General features: G+C 40.9%; 1 protein-coding gene across 1 annotated transcript in view; it reads left to right on the top strand.

Moving 5' to 3' along the window:
• Positions 1–408: 408 nt before the first annotated feature.
• DNAH6 (dynein axonemal heavy chain 6) overlaps positions 409–12896 on the top strand; it is a 192545-nt gene continuing 180057 nt past the window's right edge. The window contains exons 1-8 of the mRNA XM_066618431.1: positions 409–678; positions 2469–2645; positions 4270–4287; positions 5689–5930; positions 6821–7088; positions 8510–8648; positions 8739–8858; positions 9259–9385. Coding sequence (XP_066474528.1) covers positions 409–678; positions 2469–2645; positions 4270–4287; positions 5689–5930; positions 6821–7088; positions 8510–8648; positions 8739–8858; positions 9259–9385 — 1361 coding nt within the window. The remainder of the gene's footprint in view (positions 679–2468; positions 2646–4269; positions 4288–5688; positions 5931–6820; positions 7089–8509; positions 8649–8738; positions 8859–9258; positions 9386–12896) is intronic.

The following is a 12896-nucleotide window of genomic DNA, read 5'->3' as shown; positions in this document are numbered from 1 at the left end:
CATCCTGGAATGCAGGAAGTGCAACCTTCTAAGGGACATCTGTCATCTGACCAGTGGAAATGTATTTTCTAGCTACGTCGTTGTTTTCGTTCCAGAGAATTATCCAGACAGAGCCCCTTTGAATGTCACCTTTCCCCATTGTATTTAATATTAGTTTTATTGTCTTAGACTGCAGTTCTGTGCTCACTTGTCTGGGAGTAAGTCCCATTGAACATACTTCTGAGTAGACATACATTGTGCTGGGAGTAGACTAGATTGTGCTGCTAGTGTGCTTTTGTGAAAGCCAGCTTTTCTGTGCTGTACTTCCTTACTATTGAAATACGACAGAACTTTTCTTATGTGTTAAATTCATGGAATTGTTTCATTAAACTATATTCCAAAAGTGATATGTTTCATTTTCAGGCAATTATGTCTAAAAGGGTGTTATTGCCTTATTTACAACCTTCCCCATCAACATCAGATTCTACAACTGGCAGAAGTGATCAAGAAAGTTCATATGGAGAACAGCCTCCTTCTGGTGTGAAACAATGTCCTTCAAGAAGTGAATTAAGGAAGAGACTGGTTAGCGTGGCTACAAAACAAACAGTGATAAATCCTGAAGGTCTGAAATTTATACGTAATACAAAATCACAAGATAGAACAAGGAAGCGACAGCAGCCCATAAAACTGGAGCCTTTGGTAGGTTACATTTAAATCGCTCTATGAGTTTGTATTACCGGAATGTGGCTTGGAGATTTTGAGATCAGCATGGCCACCTGTGATTTCTGAGGCTAGGTTGCTACTATTTTTTTATCCTGAATTTCTATGGAATTCACTGAAAACCTTGTGGGCTCTTTTCCTATGATTGCTGTTCTGGTGCCGGAACTCTTGCATAGGTCCCATTGACTTCAGCATTTATGCATGGGTAACTGTGCATAGCATTGCAGCTATATATTTAATTATGATTAAAGTGTCTTCTGAGTTGGAGGCGCTTGTCTCTACCCAGAGTGTAGCAACAACTTTGGGAGCAGCAGGACTCAGAAGCCCAGCTGCTGGATATAGTGCAGGCTTAAAAGCAAATGAGGGGGCTTGAGAGAAGGAACTGGAGCAGCAAGGAGTCAGAGCAATGAATGAGATGGCAGACAAGGATTCAAATGTAAATGCTGGGAGGAAGCCGGAAGATGAAAAGGAGAAAGGAGTGAGCTTTGCTTAGCTTCCTCCAAGCCTTTATTCACTCTCAAACATATGAAGCAATACTGATAAGCTTCTAGCTACAACTAGCTGGCTCTAGCTAACCGCAACACATTCCATAGATATGACCACTTCTCTATAACATCCTGTTGTTTACAGCACTGAGCTTAGACACTCAGCATATTTCAAGGCTGGCAGAGTGTGCTCTGGCCAAGCAGGTGTGCCTGCGGTTGTTGCCACATACTAAAGCTAAACCCAGTGCTTGTGCATATGCTACATAGACTTGCCAATGGCCTGGTAAGTCAGGGGAGCTGCCAGTCAAAAATTTTGGGAACCACTGCCTTATGCCATGGGACATCTAACAGAATCAGAAAAGCACAAGGGTATGTTCAAACTTTATTGTTAATCTTCCTGTTAAATTGTGTTATCTTTATTGCTCTGCTGAGGAAGAAATACTATACAATTTCTAAGTTTTAATTCTATCGCTTCTATAATAAATACTGTGCAAATATAAGTAATTATGCAAATTATATTCTAAGCAGTGTTTCCCAATCTGTGGGTTGTGACCTGATTTCTGTTTGGTCACCATCTTCTGCGATCAGGAAGCCAGCAGGCATTAAGGCATGCAACACAGAAACTGCTTCTGGGTCACACCAGTGCACAGCCCATGCCATTGGTTGTGTTGCATCCTGGACTGCCATGCAGCTTCCTAGTTGCAGCACATCACTGACCAACAGAAAATTGGGTTGTGACCCACCCAGTGGTTTGTGATACACAGATTGGGAATACGTTGCATTATATAACGTAATGCGGCCAGTGATGCAGGGTGGAAGTAGTTTCCACATCGCATGCCATATTACCCTGCAGCTTCCTGGCCTTGGTGGTCCTGGGGCTCACTGTGGACAAAAAATGGGTCACGAAGGTGAGGAGTTTGAAAACTCCTGTTTTATATCTATCTAGGAATGAGGGAGATAAAAACGAGAATTCATTGCTCATCTGAGTGTACTGAATCATGATTGTCTATAACTGAGGATAATATTTCAAAATGCAGGCATTGACAGCAACAAAAGAATTGGTATGGTTTAAGGCTGATGAAGTGGGAACCTCAATTAACTTATGAGATAAGTGTAGCAGCCAGCTACTAGGGAGCAGAATATAGCATTGAATGCTCCCTCTCCTATTCTTAATCCTTTAACCCCAAATGCATTTGCATTCACTTAATTTAATTAAATTATATTGAATTTGTCTTTTTCACGAATGACTTCATCTCAAATTGACTTTGTTTCTCTATAATCAAGCCTGTATTGAAGGTACATCAGTACCACAAGCAACCTGAGTACATATACCAGCAGAACAAGGAGAGACTAATAGCTTCTGGAGCACTACAGCCCACCACTTCAGCAGAGAAAAGAAAATGGCCTGTTGCTGTGGGACCAATATCAGGGGAGATTTCTGAAGATTTTAGGGAAATACAGGTATTGTTTGGCTAATACATCATTACGTAGTATGTTTATGTGTTTAAAACATTTTTATCCCATATTTTAAATTATTTTTCAAGGCATACATATATAATCAAAGCAGCCATAAAACGAGTAATGTTACAACATTGTTGCTCGTGTTCTTGAAGCTGAGGAAATACAGTATTGTCCAAGTTAAAAAGGTGTACATAATTAGGTGCTTCTTGCCTTTTGAAGTTACATTTGTGTGCTTTGGAAGCCCTGCATCTCTGAGCTGCATTTGTTTTAAATTTATGAGGAGTTGCACAAAGCCTTATATTGTTTCTTAATTTCTAAAATTATGAGGGTGCATAAAATAAAGGTCCTCCATGTCATTCTCTTCTTAAAGGGAGGTGCACTGAACTGGAGGTGTATTTCTCTCATCTGAAGGAGATCATTGCAGCTTTCATTTCCAGATCTCCTTTGGGCAAGAAAAACAATAAAGAAGTGACTGTGGCTGTTTCAGTTTGTTAATCCAATCTGTAGTGGGTTTGGATGTGTTAATAGTAAGCTTACTTAAAATCAAATTTGGGTCAGATAACATAAACACAACAGTGATGGGAGGGATTATGTTATGTTATTATGTTAAATACTTTGACATATTATGTAGTACAGTATATTAGAGATTATACCTTTTGAAAACAGTGTCCTTCAGAAAACTCTATTATTCTTTAAAGCCTTTGGGAAGTTAATTTGCAAATTAATGTACAAATTAATTTCACATTGAAATATTAAACTACTTTTTAACATGATTATTATATGTGTAATCTTACAATATTATAATGCTATCAGTCTACAAGAAGTTGATATTTTTAAAAAACTTTATTAAAAAATGTCTGCTGATTCAACTGAACCTTAGAACAGCCCATTTATGAACTCTGGTGAGCCTCAAGGGCCATGGCAACATGCTAACCCTCGTGTCTGCTGCTCTCTTGGTGCCCTTTATAGAAAAGGCAGAGGGCAAGCTTAGGTATTGGATGGAAGGAGTAGAGACATGGGCCCAAACCACATGTGAAGCAATCCATATGGGAATTTTCCACAGCATAAGCACACAGCATAAGTTCAGAAGCAATGCTCACTTGAGTTTCCTTATTTCATGAGTTTTGTTCCACAGAATATCCAAGTATCTCCTTGCTTCTCGTTATTCTCCTAATCTGTGTATTTGAATTTTTCCACATGAGTTTTTGAACATGTGGCTTCAAAACCCATGTGCATCTTGATATCTGTAAGTTCGGTAGGTGAGACGGTATCCTAGATCAACCCCCCTGCTAAACTGAACAGCTGTGCAACCCAGATCTCAGTGCCCCAGAATTTTGGTGATAAGGTGGGATGTCATCGCCAAGCATCTGGAGATGGTGTTGCAATGCCATTGCAGCATCGCACAATAGCTGAACACACAGCAGCACAGACCCCCCTACAGGGAACATGGCTAGGGAAACCCTTCTGCGCCACAGCTCCTCCTCATACTGTACCCTCATTTCATGGCATCTGCTGGGCACCCCCACAAAAATGACCAGGAACATCCTTGTGGGAACATCCACCGTTGCCTGCAGTGATACCTCTTTTGATTGAGGTAACTATTGACCCTCCCATTTAGACACAGGATCAAGATTTGGCTTCTGTCTTGGGTGCAAACACAGTTCAAAAAAACATTGACACAAAACCCCTAAATAATGGACTGTGCATCACAAAGCCCAATGACCAACCCCAGCATTATGTATGTGATGACCTGTCACACCCACACTACTGACCTGGTCCACGCAGGACTCCATACCTGCAACTGCCTGGCTGCCCCCTGGCATAAAGCAGGGAGCAGGCCTAATCAGACGACGACAGTCTGAGGATGGCTGAGCAGCGGCTCACTTTGTGCAAGGCCCACTTTGATTGGCTGCGCCAGAACAGCCCTTCAAATGTCAGAGCAGATGGAGAAGATGAGCAACCAAGCAAACACCAACCCAGGAGAAGGAAGACAAGGAAGGGTCCAAGAAGGGGAATTCCAAACCTTCTGGTGCTGCGGTCAGGGGAGGTGGTGTCACCTGCTGCAGAGGCTGGGGATAGGGGACACCACCATGAACCAATGCAGGTGGGTTGGGAAGTGCAGTAGTACTCCTGCCACTGATCATCAACCCAGCTCTCTTCTAGACTTGCAGGGGATACCAAGAGCTCTTGTACCTGATTCTGAATAGGAAGGTTGCCCTGGAAACCTTACAATCAGTTTCAAAATTGATTAATGGTTAGTTTTTGGGAAATTTTCCTGCTTGAAAGCAGAGAGGGGAGCCCATTTTTTTTCAAAAGGGGTTTCACCTTGGGGGGAACCCTGTTTCCTTGCTTATAGAACAAAACTGCAGAAATTGTGAGACGAAAGCATGGGGGTAAAGTTGGGATGTAAATTTGTAAGTTGGGATGGGGAACTCAGTACAGTGTATACCAAAAAGTGTTTTTCCTGGCAAGGACAAAGTCTTATAAGGAAACTCCCACCTGTTTCAGTGGGCAAGTGCTGCTAGGATTTCATCAGACCCAGGAAGTCTGCTGAGGGATGATTGGCAATGCAGGAGGTGATACTGGCATGGCTAATGTCATGAAGAAAACCCTGGATTGCATTGAATGTGTGGCTGCAAATCTCTCTTGAAGCTTACAAGTGTGACTCATGGATGTATTTTCTCATGGAATAAGTGCATATTTGGTTTGGGCCATATTCTCTCTAGCGGATGTCCTATTTCTTCACTCTGCCTCTGATCTCTGCCTTTTGAAAAGGCAGAGTGGGAGGCTGGGAGCAGGGGGATGGAGGAGCTGTGCAGCAGCAATGAGGATTGCTGAGGCGATGCTGGTGGCAAAAATTTTTAAAAAGAAATGGGGGGGGGCTTGAGAGTGTGTCAAGGGAAAACCAAGAGAAAGGAAAGTTGGGGTGAGGGGGTTGCACCTTGTCTGCAGTCACCTTGGCTGACTAAGCAAGAAGAATTGGGCTTTAAAAAAAACAAACAGTGATGAATAAATTTCTTTTACTTTACTTTTGTAATTGCAGACTAAGAAACGAATTCCTACTCCTCCTAAACAGCCACGTAGTGTGGTAAAGCTAAGTGCCTGCATACCAAGTTCTGGCACACCTACTTATGTGTTTAATGAACCAGAAGAAGTAATTAAAGCTAATATTACAGAACCTCTGAAAATTATAAAAATAATATGTGAGAACCAAAATCTTGGGTTCCTATATCTGACTCCTGCTGTACCTAAGTCATCAATAGACTACGATTCCTATAACCTGAAGTGAGTGAATGAGTTTATATTTTACAATGGCCAGCTTTATAATAAGCAGAAATATTAATGCAGTGTAAATTATAACTTTCTTCATTATATTATCAACATGTTTTGTGATACAGGCTGATTCTTTTTTGGTCTTTCCTCAAGTCAGGGAATGTAAAAATACATTGCACTGGTTTATATAGTTTTCTTATGCAATAGCTGTGACACTCAGTATGTATAGAAGATGTTTTAGTAGAATTATTTTTAGTTTGAATTTTATATTTTTGTACTAAAGCAGTGGTTCTCAGACTGGGGCGTCGCAACACCCCAACCTGAGAGCCCTAGGCCCTGCACCCTTAAGGGGCGGGTGCGGGTAGAAGGCAGCAACACAATCCCCAGGATTGCGCTGCTGCAGGCGCAGAGGGAGCTTAAAAAGGGAGAAAGTAAAATGAACTATTACTTTATATCTATAAAATAATTATGTTTTGGAAATACTCATTCGTGTAACTTTCTTGTGAGTGAATTCTGTAATGATCAGCCTTGACCTACTTTTGACAAAGGTCTGTGTCTTCCTGTTAATTCCAGCACTGTAATATGTTCAGTTTCCTAATCAAATGTTAAAAGGAGGCTTGACATGAACAGGGGAGTTGTGGTAATTGACAATACTCTTTCTGCCTCTTGTTAAAGGTGAATTGGTGGTAGATGGAGTAATAGACAATTTGGTTGTAAAAAAAGGAAAAGAAACTAAAAATGTCTGAAGTCAACAATTGTTCCTATTAGGTGGTAGTTTCTTTAGTGCTAGAGGTACCAAAAAGTTACAGATTAATTAATTTTCCAGTCTGTTCGTATCGTGGCAACTGTGTCAATTCAGTTATTGTGTATCCCGTTAAACTTGATCTTTATTTTATTTTTAGAATTGTAAGTTACGACTGCATTAACAAAAATGACTACTATACTATCAGCCCGAAAGCAGTTATTCATACATGTAATGGAGAAGTTGAATATCTGGAACTTGAACGCTGGGAACAGGAATATCTCTATCACAGAGCACTTTCCAGAATTACTATATTTGCTATATTTCGCAAATGGAAATCGTTTAATGTATGGAGGAAGAATGTCCGCTCCAAGAAGATCACTGCATGTCGCAAGGCTTTGCAGAAGAACCTGTTCATTGTCAACAATGTATGTTTTATCAGTGTTCATTACTAATATATGTGCCGCATTTTGAGCACTCTAAGGGCACAATCCTATCTTGTGCTTGAACAGGCAAGCCAAGAGGCTTGCACTGTATCAAGCACAGGATAGGTGCCCAAAGTGAATCAGTCAGAGGCAAGGGGAAACTCTTTCCCTTACCTTCGGGTATGCCTCTGTAGCCCCTATGGGTCTCCTCGGACTTGTGCCACCTCCTGAGGAGACACAAGTCCAAGGAGAACAGAGTGGCTTGAAGCTATTCCACGCTGCTCGGGGAACAGGGTTGGGATCCGGCATAACTGCTGAATCCCAGCTCTGCCTCCTGCCCACCCGCCGCCTGTCCTTCTACTGCCCCAGAACGCCTCCTCCCTGCCCCCCCAACCCCTCCGTTGGCTGAGCTTGGCCGACGCAACTTACCTGGGGGAAGCTGCCATGGAGGCTGGATGCAGCCTCTGTGCTCCAGAGCACTTCCATGCACTGTCACAGCTTTATGGCACATTTTCTAGCCCAACATGTAGTTAGGATTGCACTATAAAGCATTAAATAAATGCTTATAGTCATCATTAATGATAACATTGAAGAGATAGTAGGTTAATGCTGCACAATACACATGTGGTTTTGAAGTAATTTTTGTCTTATTGAAATTTTGAGAAAAATGTACCTCAGCTGGTCACAGCCATTGAAGTAAAGCTATCAGATTCTAATCAGTAAGGAAAAAGTCACTGCATAATCTAAAAAAATCATTATATGCGGGCTACATAAGATACCTGAGATCTTGTTTCCAAAAATTGGAAACAAAGAAACTAACAGCCCAATCATACATAAACTTCCCTGCACCAGTGCAATGGTACAGGCTACACTCCATGCCTAAGTAAAGGGCAATTGGTTCCTTTGCCCGGGGGTAAGCCCCAGCCTGTACAATTGGTCATCTCAGATCAGCTCCAGCTGTATAGCTGGTCCAAGTCCATGCTGCCAGATCAGGCCCAGGAAGGAGGATAGGATATGGCTTGCAGTGGTGCTGTAAATAAATCCTGGCCCCCTCCCGGGCCACATTACACTCCCACCCTTTCCCTCCCCTTTCACTGCTCAGCGCAGATCTTACCTGCTCCAGTGGATGTTGCTCTTAGCAGGAAGTCTCTGGCCTTCTAGCCAGTGCTACTAACTCGTGCACTGTTGCAATGTGCTTTATGGCACATTTGACAGTCTGCACCAGCAGAGTGTGCACTCTGCCAGTGCAGAGGCCAGATAGAATTGGGCCATAGGGCTGTAATCCTTCTTGCACTTAGCTGGGAGTAAGATCCATTAAACTAAAGATGCTTTTTCTGTGTAGGCATCTGTTTTTTAGTATTTTTGTTAACTGTGTTTTAGGATTCTATGTTCTGTTTTAGAAACTTGCCCCTACTTTTTTGCAGTATTTGAGACCAGCAATACTTACCATTTCAGAAATGTGTTATCGAATTGGTGATTTGGCTCTTTGTCAAATTGAAAAGGATTATATATATACATTGGATGAATTTAAAGGTACTCAGTTCTCACAGCTAAAAGATGTAAGTGGGCTTCATTAGTTCATTCTCTTCAAAGTTATCATACACCTTTTTAAATGATTTAGCATTTTCTAACTACACTATAACTTTCAGGTAGCATCTAATCTGTCAGAATTCAGGGAACTGGCTAAAGAAGTTGTCAGAGCTGCCTGTCGGACAGCACTGCTTGAGTCTGGTTTCACTCCTGATGATTACTTTTATGTAGCAGAGAGTTCAGGTACAAAACTGACATTTCTATTTATTATATATTTTGTTATTGGTAAGCTGATGGGAGTTATCTGTTATCTGGGAGGGGAAAGGTGGGATAAAACTTGCCTAAGTAAGTAAACTTTTTATCTCTATTTTTATTGCAACAGATTTATCTCTTGACAAATCCTGTGATATTTTTGTGATTTTTTTTTCTTTTGATAGCTATTGTGGAACATTTGAATATTTAATGTTTAAAAGAGAAATATGGTCTGGCAAAAATACTGTTTCAGTAATTTTTTTAAGAACATCCCTGGTCATTTCTGAGTTAATATCAGAGACTCTTGAGAGAGCTCATTCATCTGTATTTAGCATTTGGAACCGTTTCAGTAATATGCTTCTGTATTTTTCCCCAGAACAGGGAACAACAGTAACACAAGCAGCTACTGGAAGTGCCCTTTCTCCTCGTATTGACAGAGATCTTTATGGTGATCAAGTTGAAAAAATGACATATACAGAACAGGCCAACAAAAGGGCTCAGTGTATTAGGCTGACGTGGTTGGTATAATGTGTTGTTCACAAATCCTTTTCTGTGTTTCTCAAAGTAGAAATTATGTGTGCATGCTTTGACAACTTTTGTGTAAGATAACGCGTAGTGTGGCCCAAAACATAAATGATGCTCAGTGTGCATCTTGTACCAAAGATGTATGCTGTATGTATGGCTTCCCTCTGCAGTATCTAATCGAATATACCCATGTCATAATGGCATAACTCTCTGTTTTCTTGCCCTTGCCAGGGCCAGCTGGAGATGTAAAGCAGGGGCAGAGAAACTTGGAACACTGTGAACAAAATGAATGGGAAGTACTGTTAGATATGGCAGAGTAGGAGGGAAAAGCAGGCATACATTAGGCATTTTCTGTGGTGAGTGCATATTTGGCATCACTTATATAATTTGGGCTGCAAATCTTATATTTTTAAATTCTGCATCACAAGAAAGTATAAAACAGATGGCATTATTTTTATGTATTTATTTAATATTTATAGCTCATCTTCAAGTATTTCTGTTTCCAGAGTACGTACAGACAGTGGGCTGGATTTAAGAAGGTACTATTCCTTCGAAGGGAAGATTTTTTTGGGAGGTGGGGGAGCACTTTTCATCAAGGGAAGGAACCTTATGATCCAACGAAATATTAAAACAATCAAGATAATAAAACCACAATTTGAAATTAAACACCTCAAATTATCTTGAACATATTATGCCTCTTCTGTTCCAAGTCACTGATTGCTAGAGGTGTTTGAAAATTGTGTTTTTTACCTTACTCAGAAGTAAGCCCATTGTGTTCAGTTAGACTTAAGGGTGTAAACCTATCTTACCGGAATCAAACACCTCTGTTGATTGCCAGTTGGTTTCTGAGCCCAATTCTAACTGCTGGTTGTTAACTTTAGAGTCCTACATGACCTGGGAACAATTTATCCTGAGGACTGCCTGTGCCTATATGAATCTAATAAGGCATTATTTATTTTCTTAAAATGTTTAGAGTTCTCCCTTGCCCCTTCAATAATGGTGCGCCCAGGGCAGCTTACAGTGTTGATTAAAATACAATCAAATGCAACTGTTAAAAAGGTATAAACCATAAAAGGTCAGAGAAAGACAGAAGCCTAATTTACAACATAATAAAAATATACCAAAAGTGTAAAATGCAGCAGCAATATTCTTAACAATGACAAAAGCATCTAAAAATAATAACAGCAGTGTACAAACCAAACCTAAAATGTGAAGGCTAAATGAAAAAAAGAAAAGTTTTTAGCTACTACTAGAAGGGAAGACATAGTTCTTAATTTTACTGGGAGGGAATGTCATAGTACTGACACAACTGTAGAAAAGGCCTAACCTGTTGCTGCTGTCAACCTGGCTTCAGTCAAGTTCGGCACTCAAATGAGGGCCCCCTAGGGAATGATCCGGCTCGTACGGGAGAAGGCAATTTTTCAGATAACCTATTCCTAAGGGCTTTAAAGATCAAAACCAGCACATTGAATTGTGCCTGGAAATAAACTGGCAGCCAGTGCAATCACAGGAGTGGTGGTCTGATAGCATCAAATCGTCATGCTTCTAAGACCTCATGGGCTGTTGCATGCTGCACTAATTGCGGTTTCCATACAGGCTTTAGTGGCAGCTCCATAGAGACCATATTACAGTAGTCAAGACTTGATGTCACCAAGGCATGGACCATCATGATCAGGTGTGACTGATTCAGTACGAACATAGCTGGCACACCAGTCTCAGCTGGACAAAGTCGTTGTTGTGTCCCCATCCCCCCAGCAACTTCCTTTACCTGATGCTCCAGGAGTAGCAGGAAATCTGGAAGGACAAGCTGTGAATCTACTTTTTTAGAGGAAGTGCAACCGCATTCAGAATCAAATGACAAGGTGCATGAGCTGTAGTTCTCCAACCAGAAGGATCTCTGTTTTGCCCAGATTTAACCAGTTTGTTGACCCTCATCCAGTTCCCAACTGTCTCTAGGCAGCACTCCAAGATTTCAGCAACTTCCCTGAGATTAGATGGCACACAGAGCCCCTTGAACTCATTGGCATTAAGAACCACATCTCAGGCCCTGCTAGCTCACCTCTTACTCAGATTAGTTTGGTGGGCACCAAACCCAGAACCTTTTTCTGTAGTGATGCCACTACTGTGGAACTTTCTGTCTGTCAGATACAGCAGGCCCCAATGCTAGTAGTTCTTAAATGAGCTGTAAGTACATGCTTCTTTCACCTAGCTTTTAGTTGATTGTTTTTATTATGGTAAACTTCTGTGCTAGTTTTAATAGTTTTCTCTTGCTGTTTGTTCTTTTCGTTTATATTTTGCAGTTTCTGTTTTTGGGTTGCATTCTAAATATTACAAGTGGAAGGAAGGTAATGCCAGCAAACTTCCCCAATCCCTCTTCAAGACAGCAGCCCCCAACTTTCCCAGGAACTCTGCTACAGAGAGCTGGGGGACTTTTTGGAATAGGATTGTATGGGGAACAAAAACCTGCAGGGAGTCGGACAAAATAATTCCCTCTTGTCCTAATGACAGTGCCTTCTACTTGTAGAAGTTAGGTTACAGTCCTCTGTTGTATGTGCTACCCTTTCTGCATATTTTTAAAACCTAAAAAGCGATATATAAATAAACAGTAAATGAAAACAAGTTATAAAAACAAAACAGAGGAGATCAAAAACAGAACCAGATGGTTTTTAAAAACCCAAAATAACTTAGGGCCAAATCCTATCCAATTTTCCAGTGCCAGTGCAGCTGTGTCAGTGGGGCATGTGCTGCATCTTGTGGTGGGGAGGCAGACACAGAGGCCTCCCCAAGGTGAGGGAACATTTGTTCCCTCACCTTGGGGTTGTATTGTGGCTCCACAGGTGCTGGAAAGATGGATAGGATTGGGCCCATAAGAAGGTACAATATTTGCCTGGTGCCAGGTAAGTGCCTGTGGAATACACTGTAAGCAGTGCACAGAAATCTGGCATTTTTGTACAGTTGACTAGCTATTTTTGAAGCATTGGTTAATTTTTCATTTGCATAAATCCTTTTATAAATATAATCAGTTCCATCTGTGATGAATAAAAGCTAACCAAATGATGTGGCACAAGACTTTGTGGGCCCACTGACAAATGCTATGCTGTCTTCAGTTAAAATATATAAACAGTGGGGACAAAAGGCTCTGAAATGCATGGGATGAAAATGTAGGTAGGCAAGAATAGCATCTGTATCTATATACTGTACTTTGGGGTTCTGTACATCTGTGTACATTTTGCTTTTCATAGAAATGTGACTAACATTTACACTATATTTCATGGCTTCTTCTCCATTGTTTACAAGCAAAGTTGTGCTGTTTAGTTGGATCTGCAGATGATACAGAATTACCAGTTACTAAGGTTGATATTCTGCTTGGTTTCTGTGCTAATTGTTAAGCCTTTGGGGACTGGGAACCCTTGCTTACTTGATTATGTGAACAACATTGACTGAAAAGCGGTATACAAGTATTCTTAATAATAATAATAATAATAATAATAATAATAATAGTCA

This window comes from Tiliqua scincoides, chromosome 2 (genome assembly GCF_035046505.1).
Source record: "Tiliqua scincoides isolate rTilSci1 chromosome 2, rTilSci1.hap2, whole genome shotgun sequence".
NCBI classification, from domain to species: domain Eukaryota; kingdom Metazoa; phylum Chordata; class Lepidosauria; order Squamata; family Scincidae; genus Tiliqua; species Tiliqua scincoides.
This window is presented reverse-complemented; position numbering and strand designations above follow the sequence as displayed.